The sequence below is a fragment of the Phocoena sinus genome, chromosome 1 (genome assembly GCF_008692025.1).
Source record: "Phocoena sinus isolate mPhoSin1 chromosome 1, mPhoSin1.pri, whole genome shotgun sequence".
In the NCBI taxonomy this organism is placed as follows: Eukaryota; Metazoa; Chordata; class Mammalia; order Artiodactyla; family Phocoenidae; genus Phocoena; species Phocoena sinus.
Window position 1 is genome coordinate 89,836,421 of NC_045763.1, and position 23,785 is coordinate 89,860,205.

The 23,785-nt window shown below is 38.8% G+C and overlaps 1 protein-coding gene across 5 annotated transcripts in view; it reads left to right on the top strand.

The window, feature by feature from the left end:
- CDC14A (cell division cycle 14A) overlaps window positions 1-23,785 on the top strand; it is a 188,460-nt gene that overhangs the window by 131,487 nt on the left and 33,188 nt on the right. For all 5 annotated transcript variants that reach the window (XM_032636902.1, XM_032636894.1, XM_032636911.1 and 2 more), the window contains 2 exons: window positions 3,700-3,838; window positions 19,642-19,801. In XM_032636902.1, the coding sequence (XP_032492793.1) occupies window positions 3,700-3,838; window positions 19,642-19,801 (299 nt within the window). The remainder of the gene's footprint in view (window positions 1-3,699; window positions 3,839-19,641; window positions 19,802-23,785) is intronic.

Genomic DNA, 23,785 nt, shown 5'->3' on the forward strand with positions numbered 1-23,785 from the left:
TGTTCTGTAGGAGTTGTTCCACGTGTAGATGTATTTCTGATGTATCTGTGGGGAGGAAGGTGACCTCCGTGTCTTACTCTTCTGCCATCTTGAAGCTCCTCTCCTCATTCTCCTTACGTATATTCTGCCACTGCCTTCTGGACTGCAGAGTTTCCTTTGAAAAATCGGTTGATAACCTATGGGGATTCCTTTGTGTGTTATTTTTTGTTTTTCCCTTTCTGCTTTTAATATTTTTTCTTTGAATTTAATTTTTGTTAGTTTGATTAGCATGTGTCTTGGTGTGTTTTTCCTAGGGTTTATTCTGTATGGAACTCTCTGTGCTTCCTGGACTTGGGTGACTATTTCCTTTCCCATGTTAGGGAAGTTTTCAACTATAATCTCTTCAACTATTTTCTCAGACCCTTTCTTTTTCTCTTCTTCTTCTGGGACCCCTCCAGTTTGAATGTTCGTGCATCTAGTGCTGCTCCAGAGGTCTCTGAGATTGTCCTCAATTCTTTTCATCCTTTTTTCTTTATTCTGCTCCTTGCAGGTATTTCCATCATTTTGTCTTCCAGCTCACTTATCCGTTCTTCTGCCTCAGTTATTCTGCTGTTGATTCCTTCTAGTGTAGTTTTCATTTCAGTCATTGTGTTGTTCATCTCTGTTTGTTTGTTCTTTAGTTCTTCTAGATCTTGTTAAACATTTCTTGTATTTTCTCAATCCGTGCCTCCATTCTATTTCCAAGATTCTGGATCATCTTTACTATCATTGCTCTGAATTCTTTTTCAGGTAGATTGCCTTTTTTCTCTTCATTTATTTGGTCTTGTAGGTTTTTACCTTGCTCCTTCATCTGTGACATCCTTTTTTCTGTCTCTTTTTTTTTGTTATGAGTGGGATTTTGTTCCTGTCTTACTGATTGTTTGGCCTGAGGCTTTCAACAGTGGAGTTTGTAGGCTATTGTGTAGAGCTAAGTTTTGGTGCTGAGATGAGGAACTTTGTGAGACCTCATTCTGATGACTATTCCCTGGGGTCTGAGGTTCTCTGTTTGTCCAGTGGTTTGGACTCAGAGCTCCCACCGCAGGAGCTTCAGCCTGACCCCCGGCTTGTGAACTAAGATCCTGCAAGTTGTGTGGGATGGCCAAAAAAAAAAAAATAGAATAACAAAGTAAAAAAAAATTAGATTAGGAAACTGACAGATATGTTAGAAAGAATATAAAAATAAAAATAGAGATGAATCAACAACCGGAAGGTACATCAGTACCACAATAGTAAAAAAGAGGAGGAGGGAAGAGAAAAATAAATAAATAAAGGAAAAGGCCTTGGCTGTGGAGGGCAGGGCCTAAGCAAGGACAAGGTTTGGGCGGTGGGTAGGGCCAATGCTCAGGACCCACAGGGCTGGAAAAGGCCCTGGGGGCTGTGGAGGGTGGGGCTTAGGCTCAAGGAACAGAAGGGGCCCAGGTGTGCCCCCCACCCCTGGTCTCAGAGAACAGGGGACCTCACCTGGGAGGCCAGCAGACTTCCTGGGCCTCAGTGGGTGGGGCAGACGCCCTCCTCTCCTCTCCTGCTCCTCCGGTCTGGGAGGGCTCCTCCTGCCTGCCTCTCCTGATCTCCCCAGCCTCCCTCCTATGCCCCCAGTGGTGGGGGGCAGCCTTGGAGTGCAGGGAACCGGCCTAGGAGCTCAGCAGGCTCCCCAGGCCCGAGTGGCCAGGGCAATTGCCCTCCGCACCTCTCCCACTCCTCCCAGATGCCTCCTCCCACCTGCCTCTCCTGATCTCTCCAGCCTCCTTCTTATGGCCCCAGGACCCACGTGGCCTTGATGGGGCTTTGGAGAGGGGGTACCGGCTTGGGAGCTCAGCAGGGTCCCTGGAGGGCCAGGCGATCGCCTTCTACTCCTCTCCTGCTCTTCCTGGAGAGTCCCTCCTGCCTGCCTCTCCTGATCTCCCTGGCCTCAGGGGCACCGATCCTGTCTGGCCTCCACTTCTGCTCCCCCCTCAGTCCCCCCACATCCTACTGGTTCACTTGGGGGTTCCTCCCATCTCCTTGGGCATCAGAGTCCCCCACTGGTGGCTGGCAGGTGCCCTAATCATGGGGAGATGCTAACTCCGCGTCTTCCCACACCGCCATCTTCATTCTATCACTTTTGTTTCTGTGGAGAGAGGAAAAAGAAATCGCAGTTTGTAAAAACCCTTTGAAGAACATTTTGATCATCATCGTAACCAATACATCCTTGAAAATCATTTCTAATTATATTAATTTCTCCTACATACCAGAAATTGGGTTCAACATAAGAAATATGTTGACACAAAAGTTTCCAAAAAATTTAAGAGCCTCAAGAAAGGAAACTTGAGCACTTCTGTTGGCTTGGTTCTTAGTGGATTGTGTGCTGTCATAAGGGCCAGGACCATGTCTGTTTTATTCGTCACCTTATCCCCAGCTTCTAGCACAGTACTTGGCAGGTAGTAGCTGCTCCATCAATACCTATTGGCTGAGGAAATAATGAAATCCTGGTCTCTGAAGGAGTTACATAGAGGTTAGGACCACCTGGTGGAGATAGTATTGAAACAGTCATGAGTTAGGCAGCTATGGGGCCTGATGATGCTTATGGTGTCTTCTTACTTTGATTCTATAATTCCTTATTCTACGATAAGTTTAAAAAAACCTCGCCATTTACATAGGCTTAAAAAAATGACCGTGATAATATAATCAGTTACGCTGACTCAGAGTCACACACACAAAGTTTTTTTTTTTAATTAATTATTTTTTTGTTGCATTGGGTCTTGCTGTGTGTGGGCTTTATCTAGTTGCAGCGAGCGGGGACTACTCTTTGTTGCAGTGCACAGGCTTCTTGTTGCGGTGGCTTCCCTTGTTGCAGAGCACAGGCTCTAGGCGCATGAGCTTCAGTAGTTGTGGCACGTGGGCTCAGTAGTTGTGGTGCACGCGCTTAGTTGCTCCGCAGCATGTGGGATCTTCCCGGGCCAGGGCTTGAACCCATGTCCCCTGCGTTGGAAGGCAGATTCTTAACCACTGCACCACCAGGGAAGTCCACAAACTGTTAACTGAAGGTTCATCTCAGCCTGGGCTGGAGCTAAGGATGGGGAGCATGGGGACACCTGACAGCTGATTTTTTTTTAAAGTTAGTTTATATATTTAAAAAAATTTATTTATTTACTTTTGGCTGAACTGGCTCTTTGGTGTGGCGCACAGGCTTCTCTAGTGCGGTATGTGGGCTTAGTTGCGGCGAAATGTGGGATCTTAGTTCCCCAACCAGGGATCGAACCTGGGCTCCCCCTGCATTGGGAGTGTGGAGTCTTAACCACTGGACCACCAGGGAAGTCCCTGACAGCTGATATTTTGCAAGTGCTTGTCTGGAACCAGTATTGCCTTAACAATGTTCACAGTGATGGTCATTCTCAAAGGCCCTCGGGGGTTGAACTCTCCATAATTTTCAAGATACTTGCTCTGACTTTTATATGTATTTTTACATATGTTTATTTTGATCCTATGATCTATTTTTTTAAAATTTCTTGAGTTAGAATTATCTTTCAACCGCCCCCCCCCCCCGCCCCCCAATCATGAAAAAGCATTACATTATTGCCTGGGTTTAAAAACCTTGTATTATATTTGAAACCATAGCAACTTCTGGACAGGGTTTAATTTCAGAGTTTTTGTGGGTACATTTGCTGTATTTTGTATTTCTTGTTGTGTTTCCCTTTCTTACAGCTGGTCTTGGAAGAACAGGGACCTTGATAGCCTGTTATGTCATGAAACACTACAGGTTTACACACGCGGAAATAATTGCTTGGATCAGAATATGCCGGCCCGGCTCTATTATAGGACCCCAGCAGCACTTCCTGGAAGAGTAAGTATAGTGTCTCCATTATCACATGATGTTCTTGTTCCCGATTATTTCTGCTGCTTGTTCCCTGGTTGTGGACTATGTCAAGCCCGTGGTTGTGAAATGGCTGCATTGTTAGAGAAGGCTGTACCTCTAATGGAACGTTGTTGATTTGACAGCTAATGCATTCTAACTTTGTACCTTTTATATTTCTTAGATCAGGTGAGAGTGAGGAGAAAATCACAGAGCCGTCTCTGCCTACCTTTTTTCTGTCATTTTCTATGTGTGATCTGGCTACAGTGCAATTTTCTTATGTCAGCCCACTTGGCACTTTTCATTCTTTTTTTTTGTTTGCACATCTAAAAGCAGAATGAGAAAAAACACACTACAGAGGTCAGTCCAGGATTTCGATGACATTGCCGCTCCTCTGACAACTAACTAAGCTGCTCATGTAGCTGCAGCTTATGAGTTACCAAGGAAGAAATAAAGAAGACTGGGTTTTAGTCCTGGCTATACCACTAACTAGCTTTATGACCATTATTTAGAAGAATACTTATAAATTCCTTCTTTCATCTGTTCACGTACTCATTCATTAACTGTCAAACCCCAGCCCATAAGGCGGAGAGGTTTAACCTGTAAGAGTACAATCCTTTCTGATTTCCCCTTAAAATTTCAGAAATTACCATTAATTTACCCATTAACAAAATGAAGAGATGAAATTAGCACTAGCTGATTCAGGTCCAGCTCTAAAATCAATTGGTGATGTCTTATACTGAAATTTCATTTTTTTCTTTTTATTCTGGTGTGGATCTATATGGAATAGCATTCTTTTCCAGATAATTCCTTTCCCATTTAAATCATTTTATGTCGGTGAGAAACAAATGATCATGAATTTCATAGAAAGATGCTGTAAGCAAGTTTTAAGCATCTGAAATGGATAAAAGGATTTGAGCCTACTGAGCAGTTACTTTAATTGCCAATCCCAGAGGGAATAAGTGGTAGGAAAAGACATGCTGAAACATGTGCAGTTATACCTTAGCTTAAAAGAATGAGGTGGAAGTGTAATGAATACACAAGGAAAAAATACCCAAGAACAGGATCATTAAGAAGACAAGTTCCTAGGTTTTTGGCCTGTGAGATACAAATAAAATAATTATATTATTTTAGAGCTTTCTTCTTGTCAGATTCTCTGCCAGAGGTTTCCATTATTTTGCATTATGTGTGCCTACAGCATGGGACTTTGTGCTGTGTATCTGCCAGGGGCTTGTTGTACTAATTACTTACTAAAGTTGGATAAATGGCCTTAGGGTTAGAAAACAAAAAAACATTCCTAAACCTGGATCTTTAAGCCATCTCTTAAAATCATTGTTTGGAAGAATGTTCATTCATTAGGTACCTACCGAATACTCACCTTGCCCCTGGCTCTCTGCTAGGTACAGTTCACAAGGTGAGGAGATTTTCCTGAGAACACCACTGGTCAAATTCACTTAGATGTCTCAGGCCACCAGATGCCACAACCCTCCCACTTCATGCCTGCATACTCCTCCTTCCTACTCCCTACTCTGCCTTCTCTCTCTGCCATGTCTCAAAATAATAACAGAAGAAATTAGGGTTATGAGGCAAAGGCATTCTAAGTTGAAGACTTTTTCATTTATAGATACTTAAGCGGCAAAACTTAGGTTATTTACTTAGGTGTGAGTCAATGCTGTAGTTTTCTACTGTCTGTGAATCTGAGGTGCAGGAATGACTTCCTTATATAACGAGATATTAAAATCAGTTATTACTAATGTTTAGGTCAGAACCTTCCTGAAGCCAGGTTCTCGATCTGAGGCACTATACCTTCTATATTTTGCAGTATTTCCTATAGAGCCATTTCTATGGAGAAAGGTCTGCATTACTCATGGGCTTTCACAGGCTTTTCTGATTGCCTCTTTCTAGGTATCGGTCTATGGCCTAATTTACTTTATGCCTCTAAGTGGCACCAGACGTAGTATTTTGCTTTACTTAATTGTGTACACTTATTTTGTTTTCTCCTTCTCTCCTATTTTCCTTATTCAAGACTGTGTCTTTTGCAAATATTTTCTCCCATTCTGAGGGCTGTCTTTTCATGCTTTGCGATGACCTAGAGGGGTGGGATAAGGAGGGTGGGAGGGAGGCTCAAGAGGGAGGGGATATGGGGATATATGTATGCATATGGCTGATTTGTTGTACAACAGAAACTAACACAGTATTGTGAAGCAATTATACTCCAATAAAGATTAAAAAAAGCCCAACTCACTAAAAAAATAAAAAGAGACTATGTCTTGATGTACCTCATGGCAGAAGACATACTTTACTGTGTTAGTGACATTCATTCTTTCAACAGATGTATGTCAGGTGCACACTCTCTGCCAGGCAATGCTCCTGATCCTGAGGCTGCAACAGTGAATGCAACAGACGAGGTCCTTTCCTCCCAGGGTGTCAGTATCTCTAGTGGAAGGAACACACAATAAACAAGTGTATGTTTATATACAAGATGATTTCTGACAGGGACATGACAATAGAGGCCAGCAGCAGGGGAGGGGGATGACTGGTGGGGGAAAGCCATTCTGGTTGGTGTGAAATAGTATCTTAATTTGTACTTTCCTGATGACTCATGATCTTGAACACCTTTTATATATGTATCTCCTTTGTGAGGTGTTTGGACCAAGTCTTTACCCAGTAAATATTTTTTTCTGTGGTAGTTCTTTATTTTTTAATTAAAAATATTTGTTGAAGTTAATATAAAACCATTATTTTTCACAGTACTATATACAGAGCTGATGTTGTTATTCTACAAATTATTTAATATTAGGGAAAGCAGTTAAGGTTGTATCTGGCAGCTTTACAAGAGCACTTTTGCTTTTCAGTGAGATTTTTTTTTTTAATTGAGGCATGATGGACATAAGACATTATATTAGTTTCAGGTGTACAACATAATGATTCAATATTTGTATATATATTTTAGATATGAGTTCTTTGTCAGATGTATGTGCTGTATGTTTTTTAATGAGCAAAATAAAAAATTTTGCTGAAACTGATTTTTAAAAATTAACTTCTTATCCTGCAACCTTACTATTTTCATTCATTAGTTCTGGTAATTTTTTTTTTTTTTCCTTTTTTCTCGTTGCTAAGATTTCCATTACAGTGTTAGTTAGAAGTGGTGAAAATGGACATCCTTGTCTTGTTCTCAGTCTTAGGGGGAAGGCATTCAGTCTTTCATCGTTAAGTATGACGTTAGCTATGGGGTTTTCATAGATGACCTTTATCTGAATGAGGAAATTACCTTCTCTTTTTAGTTTGAGAATTTTTATTAATAATGGGTTTTGAATTTTGTCAGTTTTTTTCTACCTTTATCAAGATAATCATAATCTTCTAATGTGAATTACATTGATTTTTGAATGTGGAGCTATGATGTGCATGATGTGCTATTATTTTTTCATATGGCTGGATTCAATATGCTAATATTTGTTAAGGATTTCTGTGTCTGTATTCATGAAGGACATTGGTATGTTATTTTCTTTTCTTGTACTACTTTGGTTAAGTTTTGGTATCAGGGTTATGCTGGCTTCATAAAACAAGTTGTGAAGCATTTCCTTTTCTATTTTCTTCGAAGAATCTATGTATAAGACAATATTGGGGGCTTCCCTGGTGGTGCAGTTGGTTGAGAGTCCGCCTGCCGATGCAGGGGACACGGGTTCGTGCCCCAGTCCGGGAAGATCCCACATGCCGCGGAGCGGCTGGGCCCGTGAGCCATGGCCGCTGAGACTGTGCGTGCGGAGCCTGTGCTCCACAACGGGAGAGGCCACAACAGTGAGAGGCCCGCGTACCCCAAAAAAAAAAAAAAAAAAAAAAAAAGACAATATTGGATTTGAGGGGGTGGGATGGGAAATTAGGGGATAAGAGAGTCATTTGGAAATAAGGGCCTGGTTGACGTTGGATTACCTGGAAGTGTTGATCGTCTGGTGTGACAAAGGTAGACCAGGATGTGAGCCATGATGGGTTTTGTTCTGAAAAGCTTTTAGAGCCAGGTGGGTCATCAGTAGAGGCCAGAGGGTATGAGTCCTCTGATGACTTTCTACCCAGCAACTTCTGCGGTATGGTAACCAAGGGGATGAGGGACCACTTGCTTAGGTGGGTAGCAGAGGAACATGAGGCACCAAGGTAGTCTCCGCTCCTCTGCAGAGCGGTGCTGTGGTCTGCTGGAGGAGGTGCTGGGTCACAGGGAGCCTGGGGGACTCTGGTGGTCAAGCACTTCTGTTCAGTTCCTTCCCTGACTTTTTCTAACCATCCTGCTGGGCAAGATTATTTAACATGCCTTTCTCTAACCATTCCAAACATGACCTCAAGCCTTCTTCCAAGCTACATTTTATGCCAGTAATGATTTTTCTCTTACCTTTCTCAGGTTGCTCCTATTAGCTGATAAAAGTTTACTTCCTCTGTTACATATAAACCGTGAGAGGGAAAGGGTTCATTTATGGTTCTACTTTCTTTTAACAAGCTCCTAATGATAAAACTTTAAAATAGTTTTCCATCTTGAACATTACTGTTACAATTTTCTGTTGGTTTTAAGTTTTTTTCAGTGGTCTTTAATATACCTGTCCATATCATTCTTGTCCCAGATTGCAGGGATGCCTCCTTTTCTCCCTCATTTCCTGCCTTCCTTCCTTCAAAAACTATTTGTTGAAAGCCACTGGTAGGCAGTGTTCTTTGCACCTGGTAAGCTGCAGTGAAAGAGTAATTTCTGACCTATAGAGATGGAAGAAAAAGAAAGAGGAGGAGGAGAGGGGGAAGGGGGAGGGGAGGAAGAAGAAGGTGGGGGAGGGTTGATTGGTTGTGTGGTTAATAAAAAAATGTATAAATTATATAGTTTCTCTGACCATGATTGGTGTGATGCAGAAAAATGAGGCACAGAAGAATAGGGGAAGGAAGAGAAGGCAGTTTTAAATAGCGTGGTAGTGGTGGGGCTCATTGAAGACTTTTGAGCAAAGATCTCGAAGAACTGATAGAATAAATCGTGGGTGTTTTGGAGAAGAGGGTTTTCCTCTGAGGGAACAGCTGCTGAGGCTCTGAGTGGGAATGTGCCTGAGGCCACCATGGCTGATGGGGAGAGCAAGGGAGATGAGGCCAAGAGGAAAAAGGTCAGATCAGGCATCCTTCTAGGCCTTTGTAGGAGTTTGGCTTTTCTTTGCATGAGATGAAAAGTCAGCAGAGGGTTTTGAGCAGAGGAGTGAAGTGATCCAACTGTAATGCACACACACACACACACTTTTTTAATTAAAATGTTTACTTTGGGATAATTGTAGATTAACATGCAGTTGTAAGAAATGACAGAAAGAACTCTTGTGTACCCTTTACCCACTTTCTCCTAATGCTACCATCTAACAAAACTATAGTATAATATCACAATCAGGATATTGACATTGATACAGTTAAGATATAACATTTCCATCACTGCAAGAATCCCTCACATTGCCTTTTTATAGCTACTCTTACTTCCTCCCTGCCCACATCCCCTCCTTGACTCCCGACAACTGCCAATCTGTCCTTCCTTTATATATTTTGTCATTTCAAGAGTGTTATATATATGGAATTATAGAGCATGTAACCTTTCGGGCTTGGTGTTTTTCACTCAGTATAATTCTCTGGAGATTCCTCCAGGGTGTTGCATGTAGCAATAATTGTTCCTTTTTGTGGCTGAGTAGCATTCCAAGGTATGAATGTACTGCTGTCTGTTAACCATTCACCTGTTGAAGGATAGCTGAACTGTTTCCAGTTTTCAGCTATTATGAATAAAGATGCTATAAATGTTCATGTACAGGTTTGTTCAAACATAAGTTTTCATTTCTCTGGGTTAAGTGCCCAAAAGTGCAATTGCTGGATTGTATGGTACGTGTTTAGTTTTATAAGAAATGTCAAACTGTTTTCCAGAGTGGCTGTACCATTTTACATTTTCACCAGCAGTGTTTGAGTGATAGAGTTTCTCTTCATATTTGCCAGCATTTTTTTTCAGCCATTCTGCTAGGTGTGTAATGATATATCTTTGTGGGTTTGGTTTGCATTGAAATTGTAATTGTAAGTAATAATGAACAACTTTTTCATGTACTTATATGCCATCCCTATAACTTTTTGATGAAGCATCTGTTCAAATCTTTTGTTTATTCTTTGAGTGATTTGTTTTCTTATTATTGAGTTTTGAGAGTTCTTTAATGTTCTAGGTACTAGTCCTTTGATAAATGGTTTGCAGATATTTTCTCTGTCTGTAACTTGTCTTTCATCCTCTTAATAGAATCTTTCACAGAGCAAAAGTTTTAAATTTTGATGAAGTCCAATTTATCAGTTTTTTCCTTTTTTAGATCATGCTTTTAGTATCAGATCTAAGATCTCGTTGCTTAGCCATAGATCCCATAGTCATAAGTTTATGACTCCTTTTGAGTTACTTTTGTGTAAGATGTGAGACTTAGGTCAAGGTTCTTTTTTTTTTTGCCTATAGATGTCCAGTTGTTGTGGCACCATTTGTTGAAAAGGTTATTTTTTCTCCATTGAATTACTTTTACATCTCTGTCAACAATTAGATGGGCATATTTCTTTGTTCTTTATTCTGTTCCATTGATGTATTTTTCTATTCTTCCTCCAACACTGTACTCTCTTGATACTGTACTTATGTAGAGAGCCTTAACAGAAGAATGACTCCTCCCATTTTTCATTCTTTAACAAAATTGTCTTAGCAATGCCAGTTTATTTTCTTTTCCATATAAATTTTAGAATAATCTTGTCCACATCTACAAAAATTTCATTCTTCAATTTTGATGCAAATGTGTTAAGTCTCTATATCAGTTTTGGGAGAATTGACATCTTTACTGTTGAGTCTTCTAATCCATAAACACAATATGTCTTTTCATTTGTTTATATCTTCTTTGATTTCTTTCATCATCATTGTTTAGCTTTCATCATATAAGTCCTGTTTTGTTAGATTTACACCTAAGTATTTCAATTTTTTGAGTGATTATAAATGATACCGTTTTTTAAATTTCAGTGTCCATGTATTAATTGCTCATACGTAGAAATACAATTGACTTTCTATCTATACTTATTTTGTATCCTGAAATTTAAGAGAGAGAGAGAAAGAAATGTGTGTGAATTCCTGGGGATTGCTGCATAGACAATCATGTCATCTACAAATAGGGAGAATTTTGTTACCTTTCCAATCTCTATGTCTTTTACTTCCCTTTTTTCCCTTGGTGCACCAGCTAGAACTTGAATAATTGTGGTGAAAACAGACACCCTTCCCTTGTTCCCAGTCTTGGTGGGGGAAAATATCCAGGCATTCACCATGAAATATTAATTGGAGGTTTATCAAGTTGAGGAAGTTCCCCTCTATTTCTGTATTTCTGAGAGTTCTTATTATAAGCAGTTGTTGAATTTTGTCAAACGCTTTTTCTTCATTGATTGATATGATCATGTGATTTTCTTCTTTAGCCTGTTAATATGGTGGATTACACTGAGTTTTTAAAAATATTGAATGAGACTTACATCTCTGAAATAAACCCCACTTGATCTTATAAAAGGGGAGTTTGCAAATATGATCAAGTAAAAGATCTCAGAGCGAAGAGATTATTCTGGATTATTCTGGTGGGTTCAGTGTAATCACAGGGACACAGGAGGAGTCAACTAGACAAGAAGGTGATGTGATGATAGAAACAGAGATTGGATTGAAGCTGGAGGATGGGACCATACACCAAGGAGTATGGGCAGCCACTGGTGCCTGAAAAAGGCAAGGAAACAGATTCTCCCTTCATAGTCTCCAGAGCCAACCAACCCTGCCAACAATTTGACTTTAGCTCAGTGAAGCTGATGATGGACTCCTGACCTCCATAACTGTACGAAAGTAAATATGTGTTCTTCTAAGCCACTAAGCTTGTGGTAATTTGTGATAGCAGCTTTGTTCAGAGAAGAAACTAATACATCTGTGTACATTGTATACATTTGGGTAGATAGTCAGTAAATATGTACAGTAAGATACACAGATCCTAATTTGAACATGTATATTCCAGACTGCTCTTATTCATCATATTTCTACTTTGGAGTATTTGATGTAGTAGAGTTGCATGATTGACATGTTATTTAAGGAAGATTGGGCTGCAGCAATGTATAAGATGAATAGAATGGAGGGAGATTGTAGTCAGAGAGGCTAAAAAGGAGACTACTACTAAAATCTAGGGGACGGGGACTTGTCAAAGGGGCTGGAAGTTAGACCGAAGAATTAGAGATGGGCACCAGGGCATTTCAAGGAAATAAATCTCAGGCTTTGGAGACTGACTAACGATATGAGAAATGAAGAGCGTGATGTCAGTGATGACGTAGAAGCATGAATAAGTAACAGGTTCATTAGGAAAGAAAGAGGATTAAAAAGTTTTCTAATAGGTTTTTCATCTGTCGAAAATGACTGAACAAGTTAGAGGGATTGTATTCTTTCAGAAGTGAAAAATCCAGTCAGTGCTTTTTCGATAATGTTAATTCTAAATCTGTGACTTTAGGAAAGCTGGTTCGTCACATCGTGCTAGTCCTTGAACATCAAAGTGTACCCAGGTGTTGATTTCTATGCCTTGAAGAAATCTTCCTCTTAATGTCACCAGCAGTAAGAGAGATGTTTATTAACATCCTTGTGAACTGATGAATTTATGTACTGGCTGATCAAGACATCCCTTTTGTAACGGACTGAAATTTTATATTTAAATTTTTTTCTAGCATATAAATAAAGCTATTTGCAAAACAACCATCAGGTGTTTTTCTTCTACTTGAAGTTCATATTCTTAAGCTAAAAATACCATTCTGCACCCAAAGTATGTCTTCTACCAAATATCCTCAAAGTTCTTAAAATGCTGCACAACCATGCCTCTTTTGTTACTGAGACAAGTCTAAACTCATCCTTCTCAGAGAGAGCCTGTAGAATATATATAGTATATAGACGGGATCAGGGCTGCTTTTTTTTTTTTTTTTTGTGGTATGAGGGCCTCTCACTGTTGTGGCCTCTCCCGTTGCGGAGCACAGGCTCCGGACACGCAGGCTCCGCGGCCATGGCTCACGGGCCCAGCAACTCCGTGGCATGTGGGATCTTCCCGGACCGGGGCACGAACCCGTGTCCCCTGCATCGGCAGGCGGACTCTCAACCACTGCGCCACCAGGGAAGCCCCAGACTGCTTTTATGATTTGTTTTATTGAATATTCGCTGTGTGATACTATGCTGACCTCTGGATCATGATCCATTGAAGCTTTCATTCATTAGAAAGGGATCCTTGAGGGACACGTATGCGGTTCCCATGGGGACTTTCAGCTCACAGAGATCCTTTACTTATGGGAACTGATATGATGTTGTTATTGTTTTTATTTTTTAAAATCCTCCTGAGGCAGTAAGAACTCAGAGCTTAAATCTGGATTCTGCAGGGAGTTCTGTATTTGCAAAGTAGAGCTTTCACTTTGAAGTTATCTTTAAGAAAGCAATGTTGTGGCTGAACTCTTTTGTTCCTAAGCCCATAAATCAGAAATTGCCCCATTCTGCTTTATTATCATAGATATTTTCATCAACTTCCAGTAAATTGGATATTTTTCAGCATTGTAATTTAGTTATAAGCCTTTGGTTATCTGCAGTACTTCTCAGCTATTAAAGTGTGTAACATTCATTTGGGGATTTTGTGAAATGCACTTTCCAACAAGCTCCCAGGTGATAACTGTGCTACTGGTCCACCAACCACATTGTGTAACAAGAGTCTGTGGCTCATTTTTACTTGTAGATATCAGCTTATACAACATTTAGTTTGGTGCTTATGGCATTTGGTTAGTTTCACAATTGGATTGAACAACAATAGAAATTAATAGTTCAACCACTGGTTTTTATTTCAGGAAATTACTAAAAATAAGATGAAGAAAACCTGTTCAAGAAAATGGAAAAGTGCTTAAAAATGTCTAACAATAACTGCTTGAGTTTTAAATTATAATTTATTTATAGTATTTTTTTAAGATACATGGGCTAGGTCAAGAAATATGGATTAAATTTTTTTAATGATCTTTTTTGAAGATTTAAGAGCTTGTCTTTCCTAAAATACAGTACTTAAATTTTGAAATATTGTGAACAAAATAACTTAATAATAGACAATATTGTGATTTGTTTATTAAACTAACAAGCACATTGCATAGGTTTGAGTTTGCACTGTTTATTTGACAGTCATATTTTTGCAGTAACACTCAGTTATATTGCTTTTCAGTATTTACTGTTGCATCATTTGATCCATTTATTGACTCTCAGTTGGCATTGAATCTATTGGCTAAGCAAAAATAAAATTCTAATATGGGTCTAAATAAAAAGGATAAGGTATATGTAAGAATTTTTGGCAACAATGGCATCAGAAATTTATCTTGAAATACTCATATCAGTTACTGAAGATAGAAGATTGAATGGTTTTTGTTTTGTTTCCTTTTTTTTCTTATTAAAATGTTTTATTTGTTTACTGAATAATGCTAGTTCTATGTTTCCTGTGTAAAAGGGTTAGAGTTGGAAAAACAAAATGTAAGCCATTAAGCATTAGGTTTACTTATAAAGTTTGTACTTTGGTATGATACCAGTGATCCAGGTCCTAATTGTGGGGTTCTATCCCTAAATGAGAATTAGCTAGTTGAATCTTTTTGGGAATTCCCTAAGTCATTTTTTTCTCTCTTGTGTATTTCAGAATCAAGAACTTTTCCCTACACCCTCATAAATTCTTTCTAAGCATCTTCCTATTAAATCTTCCATTCTTACTCTCCAAAGTAAGAGTAGAACTCCTTGAATACCTGTCTCCTTCCTACCTCCTGAATCTTGGGTACTGCTGTCTAGTCTGTCTTCCTTTGATATCAGGTTAGACCATTTCATTAGTCCAATTCTTTAAACCAGGAACTACTCTGTTTCCGAAAGAGCCCTGGGGCAGTGGAAGGAGGCACACAGGGCAGATTGGTGCTCAAGTCACAGCTAGATGAGGCCTAGGTTGAGCTAGAAAGTTGGTTGGGTTTCTATATGAAATGACCAAATGGTGGCTTTGGATGGACACTGGGGTCAGGATTAGGTCATACTAGAAAAAATATGCGTTGAGGATGGAAGAAGTGATGAAGAGGAAGAGTTAGGATGGTGTGGAGATGGGATTCGGTTACAGTCAGGAAAGTGAGAGAGAAGAGATCAGCCACAAACAGAAGAAGCTGCACTGTGGCTGCCATTGTGTTCTGAATTCAAAACCAGGAATATTTGTAACAATGCAACTGACCTGACTTTCTTTAGAGGAATTTTAAAAGCAGTTTTTGTTTTTTTTTTAAAGACTCGTGAAGGTTTTACATCAGAATTAGCTATGACTTGGCTTGTAATGAGGTGAAGTTAATTAGTTTTTTTCTTATGTCCCAGGCTTGGCTAGCCCAAACCTGACTAACCTAGGGCCAGGACATGGCCAAAAATAATGACCCTAGCACTGGCTACTTTTCTCAACAAGACTCTGTTCAAAGTTACTTCAAAGCACTTGTTCTTTTTTGGTAGAGGGTCAGTTATGTCACGCTCTCTTAGAAAATGCACTACTTTACTGGGGGATTTACTTTGAGTTGGTGTGTTAGCTTCATAGGATTTGATTTTTAAATGCTGAATACTTAAAAATACATGTTTTACTTCTTCTGTTTGAGATGAGGCTTTTAAGGAGTAATAGACACCACAATAAAAGCTAGCGTGGTTTCCACTGTCATTAAAAAAGGTATTTGCGTGAAGTGCTGCTTTTTCTTAAGGAGCGCTTGAGTACAGCATCGCTCAGCAACACATAAATCAACTTTGACACCTTATCATCTGTATATTCAGGTTTAAATCAAGTCTTTCCAGTGATGGGACAGATTGAGTCTTTTAAACTGAGCAAGTAAAAGGTGTCATGTTGTCATCTTCATCTTTAGGTTGGCAGCAAGTTTATAACATTTTGGAATTAGAATTTTTTTCAATTTATCCTCTTGGGCCTCCAGCTTCTCAGCTTCTGTTCCCTCTTCATGTTTTTTATACCTAAATATCCTTACAGGGTCTTCTCTTCAGTTCTGAGATCTAAGGTAAGCCCCTTAGCATGGTGCACAGAGCTTGCCAGGAGCTGCTTCCCTTCTCCTCTCCTATGAAGCAGAAGGGCTTCAGCCAAGCCAAACAACAGTTTTCCATACATGCTGTGTTCTTTGATATCACTGTTTCTTCAAGCCCACATTGTTTTCTTTGTTGGGGAATACTCTTGCTGGCTAAGCCCTGCTCGTCTTTCCAGATAATGTCTGGATTCTCAGACAACTTCAGTCTGATTCTTTCAGTTTGAGTTAAGGGCCCCTTCTCCTAGGCTCCTAAGCAGATCTTGGTCATAGGGCTTTAATATTGGATTTCAGTTGTTTACTTTTCTCATACTAACCTGGGAATTTCTTTTTTTTAAATTTATTTTTAATTAATTAATTTATTTTTAATTAATTAATTTATTTTTGGCTGCATTGGGTCTTCGTTGCTGCTCGTGGGCTTTCTCTAGTTGCAGCGAGCGGGGGCTGCTCTTCGTTGCTGTGTGTGGGCTTCTCATTGTGGTGGCTTCTCTTGTTGCAGAGCACAGGCCCTAGGCACACGGGCTTCAGTAGTTGTGGCTCGTGGGCTCTAGAGCACAGGCTCAGTAGTTGTGGTGCACAGGCTTAGTTGCTCCACAGCATGTGGAACCTTCCTGGACCAGGGATCGAACCTGTGTCCCCTGCACTGGCAGGTGGATTCTTAACCACTGTGCCACCAGGGAAGTCCTGGGAATTTCTTGAGGCACAGGAATTCTGTCTTATCTGTTTATCCCTGTCCTTTCTGGGTGTTTCATGTAGCTGATTTTTTCATTATCTGTGACAGGACTGAGTTTTCTTTCCTTGTGAAGAAGTAGTTCTTTATTACTGGGGGGTTTTGACCAGAGGCCCAAGACCTCTATTATTTATTAATTTAACAGTTATTTTTTTGAAGTATCCATACTGTGCCAAGGGCTGTGCTTTTGTTTACTACTACTGGAAGGATATAGATTCAAGCATCATATAAAAGGTTATGCTAGATGTAACAGTAAGTGAAAAAAGTTTGGAGGAGCAAAAAATTAAAGCAAGAATTTTTGAAGATACAAAGTATCAGGAAGGCTATTCCATGGTTTTATGAAGATTTCCACAAGGGGAGAAAAAGTTAAGAAGAGTTCGTTTTGAATACATATTTTTACAACTGGTATAGAAGAATTGCCTCATCAATTTATGTATCCTAAGCTCAGGAAACACTCCTCAGTAGTTTGCCTCCAAGAAGCAAAAAAAATCTGCCATGATAAAAGGTAGATACTGCCATACTCCTTAGTGAATTGGTGTGTGTGGATTTCTGGAATTTTAATTTTATTCATATATTTAAAAATTCACCAAATTTTTATTTTAAAATTTAATGTATTTAGAAACATTCTTTAATCTAGTTTCAATTTTAGAACAATGTTAGGAATGAAAAGTCAGTCTTGTATGTGGACAGCGTTTTATATCTGTAGTGGCTATCTATATCTGTATCATATCTATCTCTACATCTATATCTATGTATCTGTATCCATACAGGCTGTCTCAGAAATTATATCTAAAGGTATTTCTTTTTCTCTTTTGCTTTATTTGGAAAATATTGAAAAATGAGCAAAAAATAAAAGAAAAACAAAATTTCTTATTTGAAAGTAGGGTAGGATATTATATTTAAAATAAAGAAAGCCCCTCAACCATTCATTTCTACCCTATGCTGTTAACATTTGGGCACTTCTTCTCCTGACTTCTAAAGATGCTCTTGTTAACACAGTGCAGTCATGTGCTGCATGCTGTCTTTTATGATAGCAACTTTAAAGGTTCCTTTCCAGAATTACTCTATCTTTGTTCTGCTTTGAGCTATATTTGTATTTATTTATTTTCAGATCATTTATTTTTTACAAAAGCAAACAAAGCACATTGTTTTTAAAAAGAGTAAAAAAGTGTAGACATTATGTAGTAGAAAACAAAATTTTCCTTTGTCACCGTTCTTCGGGGTAACTCATTAATATTTTGGCATATAGTCTTCTAAATAACTGTGAACTGTGAATTGTAACCTTTTTCCCTTTTGTTTTTGTTTTTTAATAACAAGGTCACACTTTCCACACTCTGTCACTTATATTATTCATTCACTAATGCTTTATTTCATGGCTACTCTTCCCTGTCACCACATGTGAGTCCATCCCAGGCTTTTTACTGACTACATAATATTTCATGGAATAGATCTACTGTAATTTAATAAGCTGTTGTCCATTAGGGTGTCTCCATTATTTTGCTATTAGAAATAACATTGTAACAAGCATGTTTGTATCTTGTACACAAGCGTGTATTTCTGTAGTGTAATACCTAGGTATGGATTTGCTTGGCTGGAGGGATTGCATATGTAAAGTTTTGCTGTAATTTAAAGGATAAACTCTTCTTCAAGACTTTCAACAATTTTTAACTGTAAACAGTAAAGTTCTGATTTGAGAATAAACATGGTTTAAAAAGAAAGGCGGATTCTTGTTTAAAAGGAAAGATGGATTCCTTTCCTGAGGGCTCAATGAGACAGTACGTTTCAGGGAGGGTTATTTGTTTTTCTCCTCATGTTTTAACCTGGATTTTCTGTGATATGTAGAACCTTTGAGAGAAAGTATTACTCGGTCTCCCTGCTGCTTTACAAAAGAAATCTATGTTCTTATTGGTGACATCTCCCTGATAATGCTGTTATTTCATTGCATGTTGGTATTCCTTGTGATGAACAATAATGTTTTTGGTTGAATTCTAATCTGTACAGTATGGTATAGTACAGAACAAAAACTGTTCTGTGGGGTAATTTATCTTAAAAGAAATACATGAAGGTGACTCGATCAATAAAAATAGTAGCCCCAGATTGTCATTTTACTTACACATTTAAGTTCTTTTCTTATAACCTTGAAAATAGTTGTAAATATGTCTTGTTTGAATAAAGGAAAGCTTATAGATGAACGTCAAATACATTTTCTTTTTCCAGAAGGATCACCTAATTGAGGCTATAAACCTTATTTTTAGGTTATAAGAGTGGGTTTGTAAAGTTATATGTTCATGGCTTTTCATGATACCACATACAATTGGGTGTTTGGTACTTTTTTAAGGTACTATCTCCATCTAACTTAAGTTTATTCACCTACATCTTTGAGTCCATTTCACTCCAGCTATTTTTACAGATGTATCAAATTGCTATTTGAGAACTATATTACAGATTTCAAATTCATGTTTAAAAGACAAATTGGCTCACTGTCTTTATGGCTGTGGAATTTGTCTTAAACACTGGGAACCTTAATAGTCAACCCATTTAGGGCTATATAGACATATATTGGATGAAGGGTTTTGTATTTAATATATAACTTTATTTATTGATTTTTTGAATTTTATTTTATTTTCTTATACAGCAGGTTCTTATTAGTTATCCATTTTATAATCCCAATCGCCCAATTCAGCACACCACCATCCCCACCCCCCTGCAGCTTTCCCCCCTTGGTTGTTCTCTACATCTGTGTCTCAATTTCTGCCCTGCAAACCAGTTCATCTGTACAACTTTAAATAATTTATTTTGGCATTCAGAAAATGACTTTATTTTTCTTTAAGACTTCATAATCTTTCTAGTCTGATCTGCAAATGTCTATCTGCTAATCTTTTTGTCTATAAGATATACTTCTGAGGAGGTGATACTCACTTATTTCAAAGATTATTTTGTTTTTTTCTCCTTTTTACAGGAAACAGGCATCGTTGTGGGTCCAAGGAGACATTTTCCGATCCAAACTGAAAAATAGACCATCCAGTGAAGGAAGTATTAATAAAATCCTTTCTAGCTTGGATGATATGTCTATTGGTGGAAACTTATCTAAAATACAAAACGTGGAGAGATTTGGAGAGGTGAGTTTTTTCCAGGAAGATTTTCGTGTCTCCTTAAGACTAATGTTCTGCATTTCTTTGTTTCCCAATTGAACACATATAACATAGCCACATCTCTTCTCTGAATGCTGCAGTACTAAATTTTTAGGCATGGAGTCAACACCTATAAAGCAATAATAAAAGCAAAGAAAGCAATTATCCTTAAAAAGAAAAAAGCTGTAATTTAAGGAGTACAATTATAAAGGAGTCTACTCTGGTTTGGAAAATACAAAAAAGAAATAGAAAAGCAAACTTTCTCTTTTAAAATGGAAATAGATATCAACAAGAAAAATCTTAATGGGACAGTTGGATATTACATACCACAAGTGGTACATTGAAGCCTCAAATTCATGATTTCTAAAGTAAGTCCAGAGTTGAAAACATAATCAGGGGCAACTTTTTTTTTTTAAATTGAGACTCCATTATAAACAAACCACTTTAAACAATTGACATACATCGTCTGATTTAATCTCCATAACTACCTGGTGAGTTAGTCAATATTATCTCTATTTTATAATAAGGAAATTGAATATTAGAGAAGTTCTCAGTGTCAGAAACATGATTCAGTCCAGGTCTATCTGATTTCAAACCCATATTTTTTTCTATTACACTTGCTACCTCAATAAAAATGGTAGTGATTCACTAAGAATTAAGATCATGGGCATTTTTGGAGGTAGAAGCAACCTTGAAATAATTTGTTGTAGTTTCCTCTCTTGTGTGGATCAGAAACCCGGGTCACACAAAATTTTTTACTTGCCCAAGGTTACAGAGTTTTCAAGTAGTGGGGCCACCTTAAGAGCTGGTAGTCTGACTCCTAGTTTAGCTCTGTCTACCACAATATGCCTGAGGTGAAGCTAAGCACCTAGTTTATATTTATATTTTTATGTCACTAAAGGGGCAAAAAAGCTATTAAAATATTTAAGTAGCAAGTGTAGGTTTACATTCAATTAGGCAGTGACCCATTAGACATGGACAAGGACCTTGAACAAGCTTAGCCCTCAAGGATGGAAAGAATGCATCATAGCTCTGTTAGGTCAACAATTGGCATCCCAAACAGATTTTTTTTCACCAGGAAAGATAACAAGAGTGCTCAGAGATAGGGAATGTTTTCTTCAAGAGGAAGGATGGGGACTGCTGGAGGAACTGAGTTTTCAACTCTGTGGTATGTTCTCCAGGACAGCCACTGATGAAGTGGCTAAGTTTACTGGTTTGAGTCATCTGTCCTGACCAAGCATAAATCTTATTAGCCAAGGTCGTGTTGATGTTCAGAGCCCTTGTAGACCTTTTCTTGTCTCTGTGTTATGGTTTGGCCTTTTCAAAGCAAACAAAAAGGATCTGGACTGACATTTTAATGAGATAATGTAGCTAAACAAGAACACTTTGTTGCTCTGGTCAGCATTTCCTCCCAGGTTTGAGTTCAAGTAAATAAGGCTTTTGAGTTATGACCTCTGAAGAGGCACATGTGAAACCCATCCATCTATCTGAGAAATATATTTATCTTGCAGGAACACAATGCTTTTTATATCATAATCTGTATTAAACTAACATCTGGTAGTTAGAACATTACATTTTCATACTTTTTTAGATCCCAGTTTGTTGAACTTGAGACTGATTAACATTTATTTATCACTGGAAGGGTGATGAATGCAATATGATTGAAATTTAAAATAAGTCAGTTTGAAATATGAGCACATATTCAGATGTTGGCTGTTTTACCTCGTTCCTATTTCCCACCCCCCAAATTAATTACTTAGCTCTCATTCAGAAGTGCTATTATTTTTGAAATTAGAGGACAGAAATGAAAGAGTTCAGAAATACTAGAGAATGATGGTGTGGTTAAGATTGTAGACAGTGACATATCTATGGGTTTTGGACGGCTTTATAGTTAGATGATGCTTTGTGCAAGTACCTCTTCTGATTCTGAGCCTTTTTATTGCTATGCTTATCTGGTGCTGTCTCCATGAATATGGGGAGTTAGTTTACTCAAGTGAGTGTAACAGAGTTAGTGATTCCTTTATCATTCTTGTGAATTCCAGTTGGGAAAATACGTCAAGAATGCTGCAAGGGTTTTAATGTTTCAAGTTCTATACCAATGTTCAGGATAGAAGCCCATGGAAATCCTGGATTTATTTAGTTTATATACAGAGAAAGTGCAAAAAGCCAGTGTTCTTCTAGAGGTAGTTTTTTTTTTTTTAAGTCAAAAGCAGAGATAGCAAATTATTTTTTGATTTCTATGCCTATAGGAATTTTCCTGTGATTGGTTATTAGGAAGCTTGGGAAGCTCCGTAGTTACCTGATTTGGGGAGCTTGACTGTATAGTTTTTCAGTGCTTATGGGGTGGGTAAAAGGAAAATAATCAAAAGTATGAACCAGAATGATTCAGGCCATAGTAATGGAGTAGGTTGTGGCTTTAATGAATTCTCTTCGCCCACATAGAGTTATGAGAAATCTTTTAAAAATAGAGGCTTTTCCTTTATTGAACCTGGTCTTCAGTGCTGGGCTAGGAACTATGAAATGTACACAGCCCATCTTGTGGGTCTGGAGGGGGCTCCCTGCTTCACGGCCCTGCCTTGCACTGTCCTTTTCCTCCATGGTCCTTACCTTGCCTTCCTTGCTGGGCAATACGCTTTGTAAGGATGGAGGCTTCTATCTGCCCTCATCATAAGTCTATTCCTAGCCCACAGGGCCTTCGTAAATATTACCTGAATGAGTGAAGACTGACAGTTTCACAGAAAACAAACAAGAATACAGACATGAAACTGGTAGTAATCCAAGCTATCCAAGGGTAGCATATGCTCAAATATAAAATAGTACCAGCAATAAGTGCTCATTTTGACGTTGAGTGGCCTTAGGATCCATTCTGTATTGGGGTTATTAAAAAATGGCTTTAAATGGAATCTAATGCACTTTATTTAAAGTGCCAGATGTATAAGGAGTTAAATGAGGAGCTTACAGGGCAACAACAACAACCTAAATGGCACCTACTATGTGCCCGGCACTGTCCTAAGCACTTTATTACATGGATTAATTTTAGGCCCTAGAAGAGCTGTATGAAATAGGCACCTTTACAAGGTCCATTTCACAGATGACATAACTGAGGTAGAGGAAGTTAAGCTGCCCGCCCAAGATCACAAAGTACAGAGCGGAGTTGTCATTTGAACCCAGGCACTCTGGCTCCACAGTTGGCCTCTGACCGTGAGGCCTCTCACTGTGCTATGCTGCCTCTCCACTGGGTCCTCTTTGTGGCTCTAGTACATTTGCATACAGTCATTTTGGACATAACCTTAGCTAACGTGTCCTAATAAATTTCTCCTGGAACTGCAATTGCTTTTATCTTTTTCCTACTCTAGGGTGATAGTCCAGTATTAGCACACCAGTCAGTGTGTACTCTTGAGTTAGAGATATTAATTAGATACAGGTGCTGCTGACGTTTAGCCATGAGTTACCATGATTTATAAAATCCTTTGCCCATGAGCAGGGTACATCTTTAAAAAAATCTATGAAGTAAAAATTAAATCTCTAAGGCCCTACTTTTAAGCACCTTTCTTTCCACTCTTAGGCCCACTAAGGCATTCCAGGTCCAATCTGAAAGCCGCAGGGATCCACCAGAGGCTATCAGTAAGGGGAGTGACAGTACACAGATTCACCCTTTGAGGAGCTCACCCTGGCTGTGCTGTGGAAGGGGTGCTGGTGTCTGTGTGTGGCCCGGGGTTGGAAGGCCAGGGAGTTGGTCATGAGGCAGTGGTCCAGGTGACAGAGGTCTGAACCAGTGGCAGGGAAAAGGAAGAGGAGACGAATTTGGGGAGCTCTGATAAATCCAAACTTTTTATTGATCAGAAACAATTTATGAAGGTGACCTCTTTGCCTTTCTCCAACTTTTACATCTCATAGGTTTAACATCTGAGAGATGAAAAGAATTTTAGAGATGACCCAGTCATTTTTCCTTGCCAAATCATTTAAATCCGC